The sequence below is a fragment of the Peromyscus leucopus genome, chromosome 8a (assembly GCF_004664715.2).
Source record: "Peromyscus leucopus breed LL Stock chromosome 8a, UCI_PerLeu_2.1, whole genome shotgun sequence".
Taxonomy (NCBI): domain Eukaryota; kingdom Metazoa; phylum Chordata; class Mammalia; order Rodentia; family Cricetidae; genus Peromyscus; species Peromyscus leucopus.
In genome coordinates, this window is record NC_051085.1 from 5,124,584 (window position 1) to 5,147,972 (window position 23,389).

At 48.1% G+C, this 23,389-nt stretch overlaps 2 protein-coding genes across 3 annotated transcripts in view; one reads left to right on the forward strand and one right to left on the reverse strand.

Moving 5' to 3' along the window:
• Positions 1-9,750, forward strand: part of Crybg1 (crystallin beta-gamma domain containing 1) — a 189,229-nt gene extending 179,479 nt beyond the window's left edge. The window contains 5 exon segments of the mRNA XM_028894929.2: positions 455-578; positions 1,016-1,076; positions 1,079-1,173; positions 2,973-3,135; positions 8,349-9,750. Coding sequence (XP_028750762.2) covers positions 455-578; positions 1,016-1,076; positions 1,079-1,173; positions 2,973-3,135; positions 8,349-8,437 — 532 coding nt within the window. The 3' untranslated portion in view covers positions 8,438-9,750.
• A 3,659-nt stretch (positions 9,751-13,409) lies between these two features.
• Rtn4ip1 (reticulon 4 interacting protein 1) overlaps positions 13,410-23,389 on the reverse strand; it is a 44,650-nt gene continuing 34,670 nt past the window's right edge. For both annotated transcript variants that reach the window (XM_028894911.2, XM_028894912.2), the window contains exon 9: positions 13,410-13,554. In XM_028894911.2, coding sequence (XP_028750744.1) covers positions 13,447-13,554 — 108 coding nt within the window. In that variant the 3' untranslated portion in view covers positions 13,410-13,446. The remainder of the gene's footprint in view (positions 13,555-23,389) is intronic.

Consider the following 23,389-nt stretch of genomic DNA (forward strand, 5'->3'; position numbering starts at 1 on the left):
CTCTCAGAATGGATTCTGACTTAAATACTTAAGTATCCCTTATCCTCCAAAAATTCACTATTTATCAAGAAATGACTTTGAATGCTCTAGAACAGGCTTATTTTGCCTTTCAATGTGTATTTAAAGTTCAGCTCAGAATTGATAGTGTGTTAGCTGGCCATGATGGGGTGGGTATGCCTTTAATCCCCACACTTGGGAGGCTGAGGCAGTCGGATCTGTTGAGTTCCAGGACAGCTAGGGCTACACAGAGAAATCCCATCTCAAAAACAAAAAACGGCAGGAAGAGAGGGAGAGAGGGAGGAGGAGAGGGAGAGAGGAGAGGAGGGAGGGAGGGAGAGAGAGAGAGAGAGAGAGAGAGAGAGAGTATAAATTTGTGGCATTCTGAAAACAAATGTAACTGTTAGGGCCACCATCAAAAGGACGTTGTCACCACAGTGGTTTGTCCTCTTTCCAGATGGGTTACGTATGAATATGGCAACTACCGAGGCCGGCAGTTCCTACTGTCTCCTGCAGAAGTGCCAAATTGGTATGAGTTCAGTGGCTGTCGCCAAATAGGTTCGCTCCGGCCCTTCATTCAGGTACGTGAATTTTCCCTCCATGCTGTGAGTAGACGCTTCTCAAAAACTATTTTTGTAAATATAGTTCAACCTTTTAGTTCTGATTGGAAACTCGGTATTGGCTCCTCTTCCCTCAGTATTTGGGCATCCAGTTTGTGGCACCAGGATATGGATATTTCAGAAATGCCGCCAAGCCCAATGGCACATACGCATGTGTCAGCTCTGCTTGTCCACAGGCACACTCCATGGCCCCGTCACTCTGAAATGTCCTTAAACTCTTAGCATGGTGAACAGTGAGTGCTAAGACCCTTAACACATGACCCCTTAGCACGTGACCCTTGGGTGTGGTCTCCTCCTGGACCCATAGGCTTCACTTTGGACTCTTCCAAACATCAGTGTGTCTCAGTTCTTCCGACAGCCCAGCTGTATGTGACTGTCACTGGGGTTTTGTCTTCCAGAAACGAATTTACTTCAGACTTCGAAACAAAGCAACGGGGCTGTTTATGTCAACCAATGGGAACTAGAGGATCTGAAGCTTCTTAGGATCCAGGTCATGGAAGACGTTGGTGCTGATGATCAGATCTGGGTCTACCAGGAAGGATGCATCAAATGCAGGGTGAGCATTTGGGGTTGCACAAGAAAGATGCATCAAATGCAGAGTAAGCATTCGGGGTTGCACAAGAAGGATGCATCAAATGCAGGGTGAGTATTCAGGGTTGTACAAGGAAAATGCATCAAATGCAGGGTGAGCATTCAGGGTTGCACAGACAATTACCAAAGACCTTTTAGAGATAAATAGGAAGGTTTTCCCTGGGAAAATACTTCCCAGCTGTGACAGAATCAGGGTCAGGGTCAGGAAGTTAAAATGGGAAGGGTAATCTAGCAGCCAGGGAGTGATGGTGTTAGTTTGCTCATAGCCATAAACCAGAGGCAGCCGCACAGCATCAGAAACCACAGATTCTGTTTGGAGAACTCGCAGAGCAGGGCGAGGGTGGAGACACGTGTGTGCTGCACATTCTGTCCATTTCCTAATGGTCAGAAGCTGTCCATGGAAAATGGCGGCGGTGTTCTCATCCCCCTGCTCCAGCAGACATCTAACAGCCATGGCCAGAGCCCAGGAGACAAGCTCATGCACTGTTCCGGGCACCTTCTTCAGCCCTTGACTTTATGGGCTTGCCTGTTTGCTCCTGATACTTTAAACTTGGTGCCTGTGAGTCAGCAGGAGCACGCCCGTTTATTATGTCTGTTGTGCCTGAGGGAGAATCAGGCTTTTGTAAGAGGGGAACTGCTTAGCCACACAGAAGAAACCAGCGTTGAGAAGCAGGGGTGAAGGACTGGAGCTGAAACAAAGGGAACTTCCGCCCTGGGATCATCTCAATGCGATAAAGTGAGACCCTCAGCAAGTCTAACATTTCAGTGCGTTGTTTAATACCTCATCTCAGCAGGCCAAGGAGAAAAAGGGAACTATCACAGACGATCACAATGCTTTCAATGGTGTGTGTGCTGTACCCAAGGCCTCATACATGTTAGCCGTGAACTCTCCCACTGAGCCATGTCCCGTACCCAGAACAGCCCACTTTTAATAAGCTTTCACTGTAGCATGGTGTAGCAGTGAGCAGTGCTCTTTGTTACTTCATGAGGGACTTTGAAAATCTCTGCATTAAAGCACCCTCTTCTGAGTTTGCATTTTCCTACTTTTTATATCTGAATAGCATGCCAATTTAGAAAATTTTAGATGTTTCTCATGAATGAGAGACAAGGAGCCACTGAATGTAACTTCAGGGTTTTTTGGGGGGTAGGGAGGGGAGTGGGGGTGCATTCTGTGACTGCTCTAACGCAGCTACAGAGAGGAGCAAGCATGAGCTGGAAACTCAAGACACATGTGAGCTACAGATGCGGCCTCAGAGCACGCTCACTGTTGGTGGGTAGAGCCGTCACAGTGGGCGTTCGCTGCACCAAGGCTTCTCTTTCTTCTTCTCAATGGTTAAGTGAATGGATGTTTTGCCTGCAGGTATGTCTGTGCATCACCTGTATGCCTGGTGCCCGTGGAGTCCAAAGAGGGTGTCAGGTCCCCTGAGATTGGAGTTACAGACAGTTGTTAGCCACCTTGTGGGTGCTGGGAATGAAACCCTGGCCCTTCCAAAGAGCAACCAGGGTTAACCACTTAGCCTCCACGAGGCTTCTCGTAATAGTCATGGAGAGTCTTACAAAGGGCAGTCTTAGAGTGCATGAGAATGGAGAACTCCCCGTCACCCATGCCATCTGAGATAAAGGGCTGATTGTTTGGCTTCAGCGACTCCAGCTAAAGCTGCAGCGGCTCATGCGGAGTAAAGGCAGCCAGGGACTACGATCGTTGTAGACGTCAGTTTTCGCGACTGCAGTGCATCCTCAGACAGACTGTTGTTTCCTAAGCAGATAGCAGAAGACTGCTGCCTGACGATCGTGGGCAGCCTCGTAACGTCCGGCTCGAAACTAGGACTGGCCCTTGATCAAAACGCCGACAGTCAGTTCTGGTGCATGAAGTCGGACGGCAGGATCTACAGCAAGTCGAAGCCACATTTAGTCTTGGATGTGAAAGGTAAGCACCGTTTGTTCCCCATGGTGATGCTCCCTTCTTTAGTTAAGGAAACGCCTGCTATAACATGCTGGTGTGCCACTAATACGCCGCTGGTGCCAGGGCCTGGTTTTCGTTGTTGCTGTTGTTCTGGGAATTGAATCGAGGGTCTAACACATGCTGAGCATGTACTCACTGAGCTATATCACACCCAGTCCTGTTTTTATATAGCAGTGCTAGGCTGTGATTTTATTCGGTCAGTGGAGTTGATGGTTCTCATGTACATGAAGGTAGCTTGTCATTGGAAAAAAACAAACAAAAAACGGAGTTCTAGAAGGAATTACAGGGTATTAGGGTTCTCTAGAGTAACAGAACATATAGAATAAGTCTTTCTATATATAGAGAAAGGGTATTTATTAGAATGACTTACAGACTGTGGTCAACTAATCTAACAATTATGAACAGAAGGTCCAAGAATCCAGTATTTGTTTAGTCCTCAAGGCTGGCTGTCTCAGCTGGTCTTCAGTGTACGCTGGGATTCTGTAGAAGTAGGCTCCAATGCCAGCAAAGGAATGAACTTGCTAGCCAGGGCAAGGGCAAGCGGGCAGAGAGGGAGGCTTCCTTCTTCCATGTCCTTATATAGCAGTGGTTCACACCTTCCTAATGCTGTGACCCTTTAATACAGCTCCTCATGTTGTAGTGAGCCCTAACCATAAAATTATTGTGTTGCTCCTTCATAACTGAAATTTTGCTACTGTTATGAATTGTGATGTACCCTGTAGAAAGGATGTTCGACCCCCCAAAAGGGTTGAGACCCACAGGTTGAGAACTGCTGTTATATAGGCTTCCAGCAGAAGGTCCAGCCCAGATTATAGGTGGGTCGTCCAACCTCTGGATTAAAGGTGTGTCTTCCAACCGCAAAGATATGGATTAGAAGTGGATCTTCCCACTTCAAATTATTTAATGAAGCAAAAATCCTGCAGGTGTGGCCAGCCATTTGGGGTTTTAGTTAATTCCAGATGTAGCCAAGTTGACAACCAAAATAACCATCCCAGACAGCCTGGAGGATTTCATCGAAGCTAATCTTCTTGGGAAGAAAGAGTTGGGCCCATGGTCATCCAGGGTAGGAGTGTTAAAACACAGACTACTGGCATCATCCGTAGAGTGCCTGATTCAGGAGGTCTGAAGGCAGGGCCTTCACGTGTGCTTGTCTAACAAGTTCCTAGGTGTTGCTGATGGTGATGGTTTGCGAATCACAGTACCATTGGTGGTGATTTTTAAAACACAGTCAATAAAACCAACCTAACTGATATACGGGAGCTCAGGCAGCGGGCACTGCTGCTGTTTTTGAGTATATTAAGGCAAGCTTAATCACAGCACTGGGATGATTTATAATTTATTTGTTCATTGTAGTTACTTTATTTTTATTTTTGAGACAGGAGGTCACTCTGTAGCCCAGGCTGCCCTTGATCTCTGGGCAGCCCACCTACCCCAGCTTCCCAAGTTCTAGAATTACAAGTGTATACTCTGCCACACCTGGGTGTCTTCCGTGGTTACTGCACTCTCTATTCCCTATCAGGAAAGGCTGAGCAGTGAACTGGGGATCCTGTGACCCCACTACTACCCATGCTTCTAAATAACTGCCAGAATTTGGCTCAGTTTTTACTTTAATCAGGGCTCTGGGCCAAAGCTGTTGTTGAAAATGAGTGAGACAGGGCAAAGAAACAGTGACAGCTTGGCTCTTGGGATGAGTGCTCTGTCTGGATGTATGTCTGCATGTGAGAAGAGGACATCAGATCCCATTACAGATGGTTGTGAGCCACCATGTGGTTGCTGGGAATTCAACTTGGGACCTTTGGAAGAGCAGTCCATGCTCTTAACCACTGAACCATCTCTCCAGCCCGACAGCTTGCTTCTTAAGGCACTTTTGGAGAATGGGAAACAAGGCGTGGACACCACCAGGGGCGTCTGTAACTGTACAGGGAGCAGAGGCACTTTGCAGTCCTGGTAGTCCAGGCAGGTAGGGTGGCCAGCCCACTCAGCAGTCAGAATAGACACAGGAACCCGAGGAGCTGGGTGGTGTTCAGAGACGCAAACCAGCTAGACTGAGCGAAGGCAGAGAGCATCAAACTTGAGTAATGTGACTACCGACGGTGCGGGAACCAAGAACGTCACAAAGTACAGGGGCAGCCTTGGGTCTGAGAAATGAATAGCTCTAGATAGCATGTCTCCACACCGCATCTGTGGACAGACTGGAGGCCCATCTCACAGATGACTCCCAAGTGTGAACCGTCTGAGAACCACTGACCCAGGCTGGCCTTTTTATTCTTCCAGGGTCATGCTGTCTGCACAAGATCAGTTTCAAAACCACTAGCGAGGCTGGGATTGTAGCTGGGTGACAGAATGCTTGGTTCAATCCCCAGCTGCACCTCTGCACTGGGAAGATGGGGTATTTGAGTAAATGTTGGGGGTGGGGGGAAACCACAGTGTTTAGTTCCCCAATGCAGCTGAGCATTGGTGCTTCTTACCGATGGGATCAGCACCCAGGGTTAAGGTCACTGTAGTCCTTAGGGTATTTATTGTATTTTATTTATTTAGCAGTCCTCATTGTGTGCCAGGCTCTGTGTTAGACACTGGGTACCAAAGTGAAGACAGTGGCTGGCTCTTCTCTCTATGGGACTCCTCTTTACAGCTTTACCCTGATGTTCACTAGGTATCAGTCCCACCCTCTGGAGTGAGGTGCTGGCCCGGAGGTTGGTGGGTTCTCAGTGTCTACCGCAGCAATGCAGTAGTTACTTTCTTGTTCCCCTGAACGTTCTCAGAATGTGGGAGCATGGCGCCACCTCCTGGCCACAGGAGCAGGCTGCATGGCCAGCACCCTGGTGAGAGAAAGGCAGACACGGTTCTTCCCGCTTCTGCGGTTTTCCTTTGTTACCGACTAAAACTACAGAGGACTCACTAGACGGAGTCTTTCTTCTGGGCCTTGTATTTGGGGAGCGAGTTGTTTTAGTGAACACTGAAGTATGATCCCAGACCGGGTATCCTGTGACAACAGTGGAAGCTGATCCACACTCGGTTTCAAGACATCAAAAGCCTGGAAGATTGTGCACTAAACGGGCAAATCAAACTACTATGTACCACACAGAAACTAAAAATGAACCACAACAAAAGGGGTGACTCCAGGCGATGTCTTGCCTTTGTCCCTTTTGCTGGCCTTAAGTCTGCAGTCTCGAGGCCCCCGCCCAGTGGAGGTCACAAGCACCCAGCAGCATCTTTCCACTATAAGCTGCCATTTGCGGAAACGCCAGCGACTTAAATTAGGATGTCAAATTTCTGTCAAATTACTCCTCTTCGGTCCTGTGTGCCAAGAACTCAGATGCAGCTGTGACAGTAGCACCCTTCTCAGAGAGATGGGCTTGTCACCGTGTCACAGGTGACATGGGTATGTCGGAAGTACCAGGCAGGGGTGGCCTGGCTCACGTCCCCTGCACACCTGAGACCTGGCCTTCGGGAAAGTACCATCTTCTGCCTGTGTCTAAACACACGGCAAAGAAGGGCTCTGTGCTTCGGTTTACAGCCATTTAACTCTTCAGCTGACGTCTGCATCGTTCAAATAGAAATATGTTTTCTAGAAGAAGAAAAAAAAACCCTAGCATGTTTTAAATCCTTCTCAAAGGCAAAAAGAATTAATCAAATTATTTCCCAAGAACTCTGTCGGTCTTGTGATTCTAACGGCACTGGGGGAAACATAAAGTTTGTTAAGGCACCAGAATCCTAAAGAAAGAAAAAAGACGCCGTGTCCTTAATACTCTCTGAACTCCTGGGTTCTGTTTTTTTGTTTTTTTTTTTAAGTCTTCTTTTTAGATTTATTAATGTGTATGAGTATCATGTATGCCTGTGTACCTTGGGAGTGCCTGGTGTCCTCCGAGGTCAGAAGTCATTGGATTCCCTGGAACTGGAGTTGTGGGTGGTTTTTGAGCTGCCATGATGGTGCTAGGAATCGAACCTAGGTCCTCTGCAGTAACAAGAAGTGCTCTTACCTGCTGAGCCATCTCTCCAGCCAACAACTGTGCTGTCTTGATGGTGAGTGCAGGAATTGCCTGGCCTAAATGGGAAGCTTAAAAGTCTTTCCTTTCCCTGTGCTCTGCACCCCACCTAGTTCCGGAGCACTGTGGGTGCCGAGTGATAGCCAGCTGGTTTCTTAAAGAGTGAGGCGATGAGTTCCTTCCCCAGCTTCTCTTTCGGACCCTTTTGATGTCAAATGATTTAAAGGAGAGAAGAATGTCGTTTCTTTGGTCTGAGGATGAAACATGATTTCAGTACCAGCTGCACCCTGCATCCAAATGCAGGTTTTCATTTCCACGGGGTCTTTGGTGAAGAGGCTTCTGCTGAAGCAGATAAGGTACCAGAAAGGATGCCGATTCCACACTGGATAGTTTGGAATCAGATAGTCCCGGCTGTTTGAAAGGGGGCACCGGCTGCTTCTAACACTAAAAGTACCCCTCGTTTTCAATAAGCACCCCCGGAAAGGCCCCTCCAAACATCCTGGTGAGAGGGAAGTACAGGGCTCATGCAGTGATACTCGGCATTACCTGGTACATCCAAGTTCGCAGCAGTCTTCTGTGTCCTGAGCATGTTTCCGGGTGTCATTCAAACCTTTAACCTAGTGACAGCTGTTTTTATTTATTATGCGTGCAGAACTCATTGCCTCCGCCTGCCTCCCTCCCCACAGCCTTCCTTTGCATTGCCACCAGGTGTGCCTGCCTGCTCACTAGGATCTCACATCTGCCTGCCTGCTCACTAGGATCTCACATCTGCCTGCCTGCTCACTAGGATCTCACATCTGCCTGCCTGCTCACTAGGATCTCACATCTGCCTGCCTGCTCACTAGGATCTCATATCTCTGTTCTCTCCAGTGCCATCTTACGGCATCTTTGCTTTTTCCTTTCTCTAGACTTTTCCCTGACGCCCCCAGTTCAGATGGGGTAATAGGAGCTAGAGTGGCCTATGAGAGCTGGGTAGAAAAGGGAGAGCCAGAAGGCAAGATGGGCTGTGTGGAGTTGCTGGTCCCCAGGTGGAGTTTAGCCACACACCCCAGCAAGTTGACCTCGCCCCCGGGTACCAGAGCGACAGCACTTTTATTCCAGTTCTCTTTTGCTCTTCCCATGTCTCCACACACACTTCCCCTTCGCGCCCCCACCCCGCACAGTTCTTACTTTTTTTTTTCTTTCATTCAGGGGGTGCGCAGTACGATCAAAACCACATCATCCTCAACACAGTGAACACAGAGAAGTTAACACAAGTGTGGGAAGCCATGGTCCTATGAACCTGAACCAAGACTGCAGGAGGCGTGTTTCCAGGGGATTTCTGGCCACCTTACTGAAGAAAAATAAAATCACAGAGCTGATGGAGGAGCCAAGTGGGAAGTGGACGGAAGGCCATGACAGGGAAATTATCTTTTCAAAGACATTTTTGGTTGAAGCCATAGTTTGTTGTTCTCATTTCTTGCCTTGTATTTCTCAGTAACTCCTTAAACAGGCTGCCCCTGTAGCAGCTTCCGGGTGTAGACATTTTAAAGATCAAGACCACATCGTAACTTATCTCCAGGGACAGAGACAAGACCTCTGATCTGGACACACAGATTGCCTTAACTGGAAGCATAAAAGCCCATGTTTGTTCATCACAAGACTTTTAGCATTGGAGCATCCACTGCCTTAACGTTTTCCAGAACTGTTTACTGCTGAATGGCAGAGTGGGAAAGTCCTATACTCAGACATGTTCAAGGAGTTTAGCAAGAATAAAAAAACACTATTTTCAGTTAATGTTCAAAGCGAATAAACTTGCAAATTTTCATGTTGATGTCAGCTCACGAGCAGAACTTTTTAAATTCACCCTTGGGCTGCCCTCAAGTGTCACAGATAGTTTAATGCCCTCCTTACAGCTGCTATTGGGACAGTATTATGGCCTAATTTATTAACTCTTACTTTGTCACCTACCTATAATGCAGAAGCCATATTCTATAATTTTGGCTAAACCTAGACCTTTCAGCCTGGTGTCTCCAGGGCTACCAGCAGGAGGACTGCTTTGGATCTGAAGACACCGGGACCTCCCTTCTGGAAGCAGAGATGTGGGAAGCTCCGGGACAGGGCTAACAGCCACTTCCAGCGAGTGAGGGCGAGAACCCAGGGGCTCTGTGCAGTGTTAGGGCAGAGACCCAGACCTCCGCAGGCAGTCGGGAACAACTGCTGTGATATACTGGTCCAGACTCTGCTGCTCAAACAGCACATTGTCCTTTTGAGCAAAACTGCCGGACATTTCCTTGGACACATCCTCCTCCTCCTCCTCCTCACTTTGTCCTCATCACAACACTGGTGCTCCTGTCAGAGGCTCAACAAGTCCACTTCTGTTCCACCTGCTCAAGCCTGCTTCCTCTCTGGAGCCAACGGCAGGCAAGTGTGCTCCTCAGAAGAGTTTATCTGCAGCTTCAACAGCATTCACAACAGCATCCAGCACATCTGGCTTCTTATGTGTACATCTCTGTAGGCTCTGCGTATGTCGCTATAGTGCGGTGGGGTAAGGTGTCCTCTCAAAAGCCTGTTTGATTTATCTCTTGAATAAACTTATTCCTTGTTAACCATGTGACGAAATGCTGGAATCAGTTTAGCAGTCCTCTAGCACAGCCGAGAGTCGGTGGGCAGACTGCGGCACAGCATGCTAACTGCAGGCACTTTTTAGCCACCTTTTGAGCACTTTTTAAGGGGCTCACATGTGCACTCAAAGATTTAATGCACTGACACCTGAAGCTCTCTGGGACAAGAACTGAGACTTCTAGATAGACAAGTCAAGTGGCATTGGCATCTTTCTTTCTTTTCTTTTTGAGACAGGGTCTTTATGCAGCCCTGGCTATTCTGGAACTCACTCTGGCCTCAAACTCACAGAGATCTGTCTGCCTCTGCCTCCCAAATGCTGAGATTAAAAGGCATGTACCACCATACCCTGCTTTTCTTGCAGGAACTGGAGAGATGGCTCAGCAGTTAAGAGTGCTGGATGCTTTTACAGAGGGCCCAGGTTCAGTTTCCGGTACCCACATGGCTGTGCAGACAGTCTAACTCCAGATACAAGTGATCTGATGCCCCGTCTGGCCTCTGCAGGCACTGCATGCATATGGTCCACTTACATACATGCAGGCAGAACACTCATACATGTAAAACAAGTCCACAAATTTGTACTGAGGGAAATCTAGAGTGACCTTAGAGGAAACCCTACATCAACATAATACTAAACAGGTATCTAACAGGAATACATGGGGTGGAGACTTTCTCTAAATGGGTCTGTGTACATGAAAGGTTAGGAACAAGTATCTAAGGTGCAGTAATGAAGCTGAGTGTAAAACAGCAGCAAACACCTTGAACAAATGGAGATTCAAGAATGACAAGCTTATTGGTGAGGCACGTGAGGTCGGAAAATAGTGGTCAGTAGCAATGTCTGTGGAGAAGCCGTCAGAGAAGCAGGATGAGATGGCTGAAAGGAGCCCGGCCTACGCGCAAAATGTTAGGGGCTTTAAAGTCTTTAGCCAGGTGCAGTGGTGTATACCCCTAATCCCAGCACGTTACGGCTGGAGGCTGAAGGATTAGGAGTTCAAGGCCAGCTTGTGCTACATGAGCTTCTAGTGTCAAAATAAAGGAAACTTTCAGTATTAAAAGGCAATTTTTTATATATACACCCAAGCAATCCCACATTTAAGAATATGCTAAGGACAGTGAGTGGCGAATGAAAGCATAAGGAAACCCGGCTTTGCATCACTGAGACAAGATAACCGGGGTAACGCCTAAGGGGGCAGGGCTGACAGTGGCTGGTTTCATCTGACGTTAGCTCAGCTGCTGCTGAGGGCACGGTGAGGCGCACAGAATGGTAGAGTCTCGGGTTCGCGCTGCTCGGTTCAGACACCAACAGAAAACAGTCTCAGGAGGCAACGGTCTAGTTCACCTCACAGGTTACAGTCCTTTGTGGAGGGAACTCAGGCAGGAACCCGGGGTAGGACTGAAGCAGAGCCTGTGGAGGGTGCTGCTCACTGGCTGGCTCAGTTGCTTTCTTATGGACCACCCACCCAGGGACGACCCACCCACAATGGGCGGGGCGCTTTCACATCAATTCTATCAAGAAAATGCCTCCCTCACAGGCTAATCTGATGGGACATTTTCTCAACTGAGGTTCTCCTCGGATAACTCTAGCTTGTATCAAGTTGACAAAAGCTAGCCAGCACAACTGAGCCCTTTTCAATTTGACACACAGCCACATCACTAGTCACAGTAATCTTTCCTTTCTCATTTGTACCCAAAATGTCATGTCAGTATTAATATCACAATATAAAACAATGTAACTTTATAAGTGCCAGTCTTTAAAATTTTCAACACTTTATAAAAGTCAAGTTCTTTTTTTAAATTGTCTTTCTAAAAGTCCAAGTCTCTAATTGTGAGCTTCAGTAGTCTGCCTCCTCTGAACTTTGTAGGCCAATCTTGATTTTCTTTTGGCATGTAACTCTCCCAGCTTCCACAGAACAGCCCATTAAGCTTTAAGTACTCAGTGGCTTTTCCAGTCCAAAGGTCTAAACACTTTCACAATTCTTGCAAAACAACCTGGTCAGGCCTCTCATAGAAACAATACCCATTCCTGGTTCCAGTTTCTGTCTTAGCTAGGTTTCCATTGCTATGATAAAACAGGGACCAAAAACAAACTTGGGGCATGGGGGAAATTTATTTCACTTCTCAGATTGCAGTCCATTATGGCAGGAAGTCAGGGCAGGCAGGAACTCAAGGCAGGCAGGAACCTGGAGACTGGAACTCAAGCAGAGGTCTTGGAGGAGTGCTGCTCACTGGCTTGCTCCCTCTTAGCTTGCTCAGTTTGGTTTCTTATATACTCCAGGACCACCTAACCCAGGGGTGGCACCTCCCACAGTGGGTGTGGCCATTCACATCGCTCACCAATCAAGAAAATGCTCCACAGGCCTGCCTACAGGTGATGAGGACACAGAGGCAGGAAGAACTGGCCCTGCTGTCTCCTCCAACGGCTCCTCTCCACTTCCTCCCACTGGGTCCTAACTCTTAAAGGGCACCACTCCCCAACATTGTTGCATGTGTATGGTGCACACATGGGTCTTTGGAGATGTTTCCAACCCAACCTATAGCATCCAGGTAGGAAAATAATCACTGCTGAATTTCAGAAGGAACTAATGTTAAGTTCTTCACACTAACATCCATCTATACACCACACATTTTAGAATCTCACATTAAGGTAAGATGATGGGGTTTGAGCTGCAAGGCGGCCACAGGAATCTGCAAAGCTGGGTGAAGAGCAGCTTAAGAAAACAAAAACACCACATAGAGGCTGGAGAGATGGCTCAGTGGTTAAGAGCACTGACTGTTCTTCCTGAGGACCAGGGTTCGATTCCTAGCACCCACATGGCAGCTCACAATCACCTGTCAATTCCAGTTCCAGGGGATCAGACACCCACTTCTGGCATCCACAGGTACAAGGTATGCCATGTGGTGCACATACATGTAGGCAAAACACCCATACACATGACAAAATAAAAATATTAAAAACAAAACTATATGTACTCCTGACTGCAGGCAAGTGCAGAAGCTGATACAGAAATTCCATGAAGAAACTATTCTGTATGTTAATTAATTTTAAAAGTCTTTGAGATGGAGTTTCTCTTGGAACTCACTCTGTAGACCAGACTGGCCTCAAACTCACAGCGATCCACCTGCCTCTGCCTCTTAAGTGCTGGGATTAAAGGCAGGCACCACCACTGCCCCGCTATAAAAAGTATTTCTTAAAATACATACTTAAATTTTTTTTTTAATTGAGCCAGTGACATGACTCAGCGGGTAAAGGAACCTGCCGCCAAGCCTAAGGACTTGCGCTCTACCCAGAACTTACATGGCAGGAGGAAAGAACCGAGCACTGAACAGTCCCTGTGATATCCACAAGTGCACCCTGGCACATGTGCCCGCCCCCCACAACATTAAAAAAGATCATGACATTAGTAATTTCCTTTATCACTGTGGAGGTATATGCATGGGGGAGAACTTGGAGAACCATTCCGTGAGTCAGTTCTCACCCCCTCCGTCACGTGGGCTCAGGTCTGCACTCAGGCAGCCATGGCTCACGCTGCCAGCACCTCTGTCTGCTGAGCTATCTCACCGGTCACCTTCACGTTTACAAGCGTACTTCCCAAGTCAGATTTACGTTTCATGGCACCTATTGAGGGTAGATGTCTGGATCACAGGCACTCAGACAGGAAAGCCATAACCCGTGGCAGGGCATCTTTATTTAAATGACGTTGACCACAGTCTTTCCTCGGGCGTGGCCTCTTTCCACCTTCAGGAAGGCTTCTGGGACTTCAGAAAAGGGGAAGGTCTGTTCAATCACTGGCCGAATCTACAAGACACAGAAGAGACGAACGGGTTGATAGGAAACCTATCCTTTCCGAGGCAGAGTGTCTGTAGATATCCCTCAATGCCTGCCCTGCCATGTGCTTAGTCCAGGGCTCCAGGCCCTCTCCTCCTCCTCATTCATCTCAGCTCTCCAGGTTTACCCTCCATTTCACCTTTACTCCATCTTGCTCCCATTCCCAGCAATGTGTCACCCCTACTCAGAACCCTGCAAGAGCTCCCATGTAGTGGGAAGTTCTCCTGTGTCCTGGCTGGCCGGCGGTCAGAACAAATCTCTACCACTCTCATCCCCCAAATAAGCACACAGAGGCTTATATTATGAACTGCATGGCCTAATGTCTCAGGCTGCTTGCTACCTAGCTCTTACATCCTAAATTAACCCATTTCTAGAAATCTATACTTTGCTACATGGCTCATGGCTTACTGGTATCTTTACATCTTGCTGGCAGCATCTCATCTGCTCTCCTTTCTTCTCCCCCCCCCCCCCAGTTAGAATGTCCTGCCTAGCCTTATTTTGCTTCACCATTGGCCAAACAGCTTTATTTATCAACCAATCAGAGCAACACATACAGAACGACATTACTTATCACTTCCAGACCTGACATTCCAAGACACACCACATCCAAACCTCAGACTTCATGCTGCTTGTCATTTTCATTTTTTGAAAATTCTATTTTATTTACTTTTGTGTGTGTGTGTGGTTCTGTATGTCTGGTGTAGGTGTAGTATGATGAATATGGTTGTGTGTGTGTAAGTGGTTCCATATGTCTGGTGTAGGTGTAGTATAACGTGTATGGTTGTGTGTGGTGTGATGTGTGTATGTTATGGGTGTGGTATTGGTGTGCGGTGTGATATGTGTGGTGTGATGTGTGTGGTGTGATGTGTGTGGTATGGGTGTGTGGTGTGTGTGTGGTATGGGGGTGTGTGTGGGGAGGGTGGGGGGATATAGACACATGTACTGTCTGGTGCATGTAGAAATCAGAGGACCACTTTTGGGAGTCAGTTCTCTCCTTCTGTGCCTTCTACCCTGGGTCTGGTCATCAGGGCTGGCTTGGGTTCGCTCTGCAATGCTATTACACTGAGTCCCCCCCCCCCCCCCGCACCCCCCTCCTGCAACCGGCCTCCCTGTCATTTTCTAGCACTGTATGCTATTATCTCTGCTGGCCTCACATCTGCAATCCTGCATCCCTGGCCACACTGCACTTTCTGTCCCCCACCTGCAGCGTTCTTCTGAGCTGCTCTAGAAACCACTGAGCCCTCCTCAAAGCCTGCACTTACTACAGCGGAGTACAAGTCTCTGTCGAGTTCCTAACTGCACAGGAAGCTGCAAAGGGTAGCAAAGTAGCCAGGCCTTTGCTGTATCTACCTGTGTTCCTCTCACAGGAGTGCACACGAGCAAAGTTGACTTGTTTTCTAGTTAATATCTGCACATGTATTTAACCAGAGCAGAAAGTATCTGTGTATGGACTATATATCTATAATACCAACATGCGGTGGGTGCCTCATTAAGGCACTAAAGTGAAAAGCCCTGAGGCAGGAAGCAGGAGTCCTCGGTGAGCTCTCTGGCCTCCGGAGTTCCACTCAACAGCACCACAGCATTTACACTGTGCAGACTGAGGAACCGCCAGCTCAGTCAGCTCGGTGGGGTCTGACCACAGCTGGCCACCTTTACAGTGCATCAGTACTGACAGAAACCCCCTGAAAGCAGGCCCCAGGCAACATTCTCTCTCCATGCAGAAGTCCACCTGAACTCTCCCTTCCAAATGTCTAGCAGGAATAGTCAGTGTCCACAGATGGCTCACTGGACGGCTTCTCACAGCTCCACTGGAAAGGATCAGCTGCTACAAGGCACATGCTGACTCACAGGCTAAATGACCCTTTTCCTTTGACAAGAGGAAGAAGATATGTTTTATGATATTTGGATGCATCTGACGCCATTTCCTCTGATGTGACTTTCAGGGCTTCTCAGGCACCACACGCTCCTCCTCCCAAGAGCTGACGATTCTTCTGCATCCACCAATCATGGCAAGCTCAGAATCCCAGTAAGAGCAGGAAGTGCTCTCACGCTGGAGGATTCCCCAAGTTACACACCTTCGGGGTAGGGGCCACTCCCATCTTATAAAAGTTTGGGGCACTGAGCTGAGTTAATGTGCCTGAGTGTCACACCATTGCTGAAAGGCATGGCAGGACTCAACTGAGGCCACTGCCGCTGCTCAGCACTGCACAGAGTCAGCCCGTCATTACCGTCTGCTCTTTAATCTCCACCAGGAAGGAAGGGAAAGGTGGATGCAGACTACGAGTTAGCACAGCCTGAATCCTGGCCTGCCTGCCATGCGTCAGCTGAGGATTCCAGCCCCAGGGCTGACAGATGTTGTGGTACATGGCCTATGGAGGGTGTCACTGACCCATAGTCCCAGCACACTGAGTAGGACCTCAGACCTTCCACAACACTGCAGGAACACATTAAGAGCTGACCTGGGCTGCCTTCTCTGGTGAGAAAGAAGACACTTGGCTGTTTCATGTTCCACACGAAACCCAAATCCACCACTCACTCTCCTTAGCGCTCCAGGACATTGTTTACCGAATGCCATCTAACTGGTAAATGAATGACCCCCACACATACTTCAAACACGTTCGCCAGTGCCTCTAGGTACAGTGGAATCAGACTCTGGGGTGGGGACAGAACAGTTCGGAGTTCCAGAGAGGCGTGCGCACCTTCCCAAGGGACTCCGGGCGCCCTTTTGTTTACTCTCAAATGCCATCCACACATTCTCTCATTCTCCCAAGCTCACTAGGCCTCTCCCTGCAAAGCACTAGCCTAGCCCAGGTACACAGAACAGACTCCACTCCAGAACCGCCGCTGCCGCCTGGGCCACCATGCCAGCTCACTTCAGAGCGCTCTACGGAGCCACAGGAGCTGACCTGCTGACTGGGCCACTACAGTGGCTGCACACTTTAATCTGACCGGGCAGGCCCTTTGTGACAGAGAGCCCAAGAGGGCTGACTGTGGCATAATGAGTCATTCAGCAATTCCTGTAAGTGACAATGAAAAAAAAAGGGGTGGGGGTGGGGTGGGGTGGCTTTCAAATTACAGTCAGGCAAATGCCACCGTCGCTGCCTCTGTGACAATGACAGCACGGGAGATTAACTGGAGAATGAGACAGGGTCTGTGCACAGCCTCACACTGGCCCGAGAATGCGTGTCTGTTAAAGACAGGGGATCAGAGTTAAACTCACAGTGAAGGGGGACACTATGTGATGACACTGCTGTAGTCCACTTGGCATGGGGAGCCCTGTTATAAAGCAGCAGGCGCAAAGCCACACTTCCCGCCGCACAGACACCCGGGGCTCACAGGTGGTCCGCCAGGAAACACCCACAGCAGCAGCCCTTCTTCAGTGTGGGGGCCCAGTGTGGGGTCTCCTGAGTGTGCCTTCCCTTCCCTAAACAGGACTGGGCTCTTGCTGCCTGGCATCCCTTCTTTAACACAGGGACAACAGGAGCATCGCCCTTCCTAAGTATGACCGACCTTACAACAGCACTGCTGGTTACCAGCCGCTGGGCAAGCCTGTGAGGGGACGAGCGTCTGAGCTAACCTGCTGAACAGAACAGGAAGCTGAAACACAGCAGTTGAGTGGTCCATGCAAAGCCAGAGCTCTCGGGAGCACAGCCAAAGTGAGAACCTGGGATCCTTGATTCTGCTGCCAAATGAGATGAAGGTGGTTTGGGAGTCAGGCTGTCCACGTTCCCCTAAGCTCCTCACCCTCATCCTGTCCAGGAACATCCCCCGGGCATAGAAGCTGCAGGTTTCAGAAGGTGAGGTACACCAGGATGGACCAACAGATGGCAGACTCAAGTGCTCCTGGTCTAAGTTCAAGTCCACACCCTGCTAATAGGCACCAGGACCACAGTCCCAGAGCCATCTCTGGGAGTTACTCCCCAGTTTCTGTTAGACCTGTCAATGTAAGGGAGGAAGAACTAAGAACAGTCAAAGGAGGAGGTGAATTTTGTTCTAGTTTGCTCTGTCTTGGGCCCTTCCTGGGAAAGGAGGAGGATGGTAGAAGAAGGTATATTCTGAGAGAGTAAACGTACCCACCAGGAGAGATTCCAGGAAGCACTCCTTTCCAGCAGGGGAGTGGAGGAACTCGCTATCATTCTCATGGAAACAACCTCAGGAACTTAGAAAAACAAAATCAGAAAAGCCAGGCATGATGGTCACACATGTGACCCCAGAGCCAGGGGCTAGATATGGAAGCACTATGAATTCAAGGCCAGCCTGGGCTACAGCAAGGCCTAGAACCTTGTTTCAAAACAAAACAGAAAGGAAAAAAAACAAAAGGAATTCAGAAGCATCAAGGCTGGAGTACCTGGCAAGCTAACCCTCTTCTGATGGTCCTTATGATCCAGTCTCAAACTGTCATGTCCTTCCTGTGGAACAGGATCCGGCTGCAGTATGAAGCTTGAAGCTTGGCCATCCAAGAGGAGCTGGAAATCATCTACCTCAAAACTCAATGTATTCCCTTTCAAAGCGGTACATCTAATACATTGGCCTCTAAATACATGTGACTACTTAAAATTTAATCAAGTGAGTAGCCAAAATGGAAAAGCCAGTCTCCCAGTTACACTAGCCACATTTCTAATACTCAACAGTCACAAATGGTTTAGTGGCTGCCTACTGACCACGTGGACAGCCATTTCTACCACTGCCAGAAAGCTCTGGTGGACAATACTGATGAGGAGGTAACTATTCACAGCAGACATATGAAACAGAGCACTAGGGAGTCCTCAGTGGATGTTCAGACTGAACTCAAGTTCATAGGAGCTCTTCTGATGGCAATGAAAATAAAGAAATAGCAAATTCTGGGAAGACTGCATTGATGCTCAACCAGCTTGAATGGTCAACTGGAATTCTAAAGAGACCTGTGAGCCTTAAGTACATGACATCAAAGGACTTTAAATCCATGAAAAAGCCAGGCATGGTGGTGCACACCTTTAATCCTAGCACCCAGGAAGCTGAATCTCTGTGAGTTTGATGCCAGCCAGATCTACATAGTGAGTTCCAGGAAAGTCAGGACTACATTGAGAGACCCTGTCTCAAAAACCAAAAGCAAATAAAATATTGTGTAAAGAATATATTACACAAATAAGTATATGCAAAATGGTTAAAAGGGGCTGGGTATGGTACAGGCCTTTTTTTTTTGTTGCTGTTTTGTTTTTGGTTTTTCGAGACAGGTTTTCTTGTGCTTTTGGAACTCATTGGTACAGGGCTACTCATAGAGATCCGTGCTCTGCTGAATTGTGACCGCGTACCCAACCTAACCTGGTCTACATAGAGAGTTCTAGGCCAGCCAGGGCTACATATCAAGACCTCGTCTCAATCAATCAATCAATAGGAACTGGGTAGGTGACACATGCCTGTTAGCCCAGCCACTTATGGGGTTGAAATAAAAGGATCACTTGAGCCTAGGAGCTCAAGGCTAGCAGGTATTAAAAAAAATAACAATAATAAAAATGATAAGGAAATAAAACCTCTTCCTTCCATACTTGGTCTCCAGTCATCTAGTTTCCTTCTTCAAGAACAACCAACAGCCCAAGATCCTTGTGCATTAGATCAGTCAGAATACTGGCCCTACCCAAAACATTCACACCCCAACTCCCCAAGCCTGTGACAGTAAGTGGCAAAGGCTCTGCAGATGTGATTAGGTTAAAGGGGCCCAAAGCAGACCACCTTGGGTCAACCAAGTAGAATCTTGGGATCCTTAGAAGAGAAAGGCGGGTCTAAGAATGCCTGTGGCTGCTGAACACTGGAGAGGGCAGGCAAGCAAACAGCTTCTGGCTTCCAGGAGGAACACAGATCTGCCAGACCAGTGTAGACCACTGACTTTCCATGGTATAAAATAATCAATGTGTGTTACTTTACGAGTGATGTCCGTGGTGGTCTGTTTCAATCGGAGGCTAAAGTGCAAACATAAGCAAATGTAAATCACTATTTCCCCAGTGCAGTCATTCTTACCAGCAGCTGCCTACTGGACAGTGGAGGCACCAGGTTTCTCTTCTAACCTGTGCTGCCAATGGTATAAACACAGCTTACTTTTTGCTGTAGCTTTTCATTCCCAACAAAACCAGTTTGCTAAATAGTGTAAAAACAGGAAATGCTTATTGTGCTTAGGGGAAAATGCCAAGGAACCGCAGGCCCAGGCGGACTTTCAGAGAAGTCCATTACACTCAGTGCTCTAGCCACCAATGATCCCAGCAGATCATTGAGACTCTATCAGAACAGTGCTTTCCAAACTCATGTCTGACAGCCTAGGTTCCTCAGCCGTGGGAGCAGCTGCAGACAAAGAAAAGACTGGCAGGGAAGGCTGCCCTGTCATCCTGCCACCGGCACAGGCTCCTCTCTGCCTTTTCTATATACGACCAGTTTCCATGGTTACAGACAAGTTATCTATGCGCCAGGAAAAGGATCATGAATCTTTGTTTGGTTTTTTGAGACACGGTTTCTCTGTGTAATAGTCCTGGCTGTCCTGGAACTTGCACTGTAGACCAGGCTGGCCTTGAACTCACAGAGATCCGCCTGCTTCTGCCTCCCAGGTGCTAGGATTAAAGATATGCATCACCACCGCCTGGCTAGGACCAGGAAACTTTTCTGACTTTTCTCCTTCTCCTTTAAGGTTAGGAAGCTTACAACTCCTCTCTGTCTTGAATTGTTTTCTTTGTTTGTTCTATAGACAGGGTGTCATATTCCAGCGCAGGCTGGTTGTGGCAATGCTCCTACATGGCACTGAGGCAGAAAGTTCACTTAGCGAACTTCCAGTGATGGACGAAATAGTGAACAACGTGGGGGCCACACATGATCTAGAGATTCTGTTTTGTGTTGTTTTGGAGGCTGGAGAGATGGCTCAGCTGTTAGGAACACTGGCTGTTCTTCTAAAGACCCAGGTTCAATTCCCAGTACCGACAGGGCCACTGGCACCTGTAGCTCCAGTTCCAGGGGACTTGATGGCCTCTTCTGGCCTGCACAGGCACCGGACACACCAGTGCTACATAGACATACGTGCAGGCACGCAACCGTTCTCATAAAAATAAAACAACTTGAAAATCCATTACAAACATAAAACCTGGGGCCGGGGAGATGGCTCAGTAGGTAAAAGTAGGCCCAGTCACAAGGACCCGAGTTCAGAGCCCAGTCTCCCATGCAAACAGCTGGGCATGATAACATGCATTTGTAACCCAGCTCTGGAAGAGGCAGGTGGAGGCAGAGACAGGCAGCTCCTGGGAGCCAGTCTAGCTCAAGATTCTATGAGAGACCCTGTCTCAAAAAATAGGGGGGAGAGGAAGACCCTCAATTTTGATCCCTGGCCACTACCTGCACACATACATTCACAGGAGCATTTGTACCTGCACACATATGAACATATACACATATACTACACACACACACACACACACACACACACACACACACACACACACACACACATGCTCGTACATACACTTACACTCACATACACATACATATACCACACACACACACACACACACACACACACATACACACATACACATACAAATAAATAATAAACATTTTTAAATGCTTTTAAAATATAAAGGCCATTCTTAGCCCAGGAGGCATACAAAAAATAGGCCTAAGGTTGGATTTAGCTTTCTGACTATATTGTGCCAGCCCCTGGCTAAGACAATGAAAATATTATATCAGTCTTAAGATTCAGACAGAAGTTGTGCATAGCTATAATAAATATGAATATGAAATTTACTACTAGCAGAAGCCTCATGGTGACAGTCAAGAGAAAGCCCGAGTTGGAATCTCTAGGAGAAAGGACTGTGAGGTCCCCACATACTTGGAAATGTCAGCTCCTTGTCATCTTGGGCCTGAGAGAGTCGGACACATTAAAGGCAGAGATGTTTACAGAAGGCCACCCTGCCAGAGGCACAGTGACAGTGTGGGGGTAGTGTTGATATGACTGACTCTGCAGCTTCTCCATGCTTACGAGCCCACACAGGGCTGACAGGACTCCAGTATTAATGGAGTCAGGGGCTTGTGTGTGGAGGGCTGGTCGATGTGGGCACGCGCCATGGGTGTACACGTGGAGGCCAGAGGTTGACATGAAGTGTCTTCCTCTATTGCTCCACCTTATTTTGGGACAGCGTCTCTAACTGACGGAGCTCGCTGATTGGCCAGAATGACAGGCAGCTAGCCCCTGGGGCCTCCAGTCCGCTCCCCGTGCTGACGTCACAGCATGCCTGCCTTTTTACGCGGCTGCTCACACCTTGCGTCAAGCACCTCACCCAATAAGCCACCTCCTCAGCCCCAGACACTGTTTTTAACCAGGAAAGCTCAAGGTACAAGTGCCCCACAGCAGATTTCCTCCACATCTTCAGAACAAGTCCATCCTGACGTAAAACAAGCAAGAGGGCAAGAAGACAGGTGAGTAGAGAGAAGGGGACACGAGGGGACACTAAACACGGACCCGACTTTCCAAAGCGGACTGCCTCACTGATTGTCACCCTCTGGGCTCAGTGACTGCACTTCCACGAACTGAAACGGACGCACTCAGTCAGTACTTACAACAAAGCCGGGTTACCTACGGAAGCGGAAGCGCTGTCTGTAAAAAGATCAGATAAACACTGGCACACCTGTGCAAAGGACATGCACGCAGGTGTTTGCAAAATGAGGAGTGAAGAACGTTTTCATAGCCGAATATGAAATATGTTTAACGACAAAAGGCAAGGTGAGAAATGGTTCATTACTCATCTGTCCTTTCCTGTTTGAATAGAATGCCTTTGGAATTTTCAAGAAACTGGTAATACTGGTTTTGTCTAGCAAGCAGAACCTCAGTGACTGAGGGACGGAGTCAAAAGTGGTTATCTGAACCGACCTCAACTTTCAGATTCTGAATCTTATGAATTTATTTATCTCACTTAGAGCAGTTGGCTTAGATGTTTTGTGTCTTTACGTCACCAAACAGCAACTACAGCTCCTCTCTCAGGCTCCTGCTAACCAGATCCATTCAGCACTCGGCAGAGCTTTGAAGAACTGAAAGGTCCTTGTCCAGCTGAGCAAGTCTCTTCTAAGGGCACAGTTTGCAATGTCTGTTGTTATTCCTCAGTTTCCCAGTGTAAAGAGACGGTGACCTCTCACATTCCGATGACGGCAGGGACCTGACAGGACACCTGACCTCACTGTACCCAGAGTCACCTGTCAGCTTACGCAGGCCCAGGGCTCCTCCCTGTCAAAAACAACCCCAAGCCCAACAGTCTGAGCAGTGAGGTCTTCCTGGTCCTCCCTCAGGCTCACTTCAAAGCATCGTCTCTCTCTCGTGTCCCTTCTCAGCTGGTCTCCTGGTTATTCGCCAAATGTAATTGCTGCATATATACACATCGCCTCTCATCCCTGCTGGGTAAACAGCAATTTCCAAGTAGAGACAAAGTCATAATATTTTGAATACAAGAGAGTGTGACAAGCATTTGGCAGTGTGAGCAGACATCAGGACAAACAGCATCGTGTGTGTGTGTGTGTGCACTCCTGGAGGACAGACACTGATCATGGGACTCCAGCCTCATGAGACACTCACTTATTTAGAGATGGTTCCATTGTTTGTGGCAATAAAGGAAACATACCTGTGGGATGTGGAAGAATCCTATAAATATACAATGTGAATCTGTTTCTACTCAGGATACACTAAGACTGAGAAGCCCATGAATAGGTTTACAAACTTAAAACAGAAAACAGTTCCTACTAGTCCAGGCTATCACAGACCATAGAGTTCCTTGGCTATAAGAGAATTGGACAAACAAACCTTAAA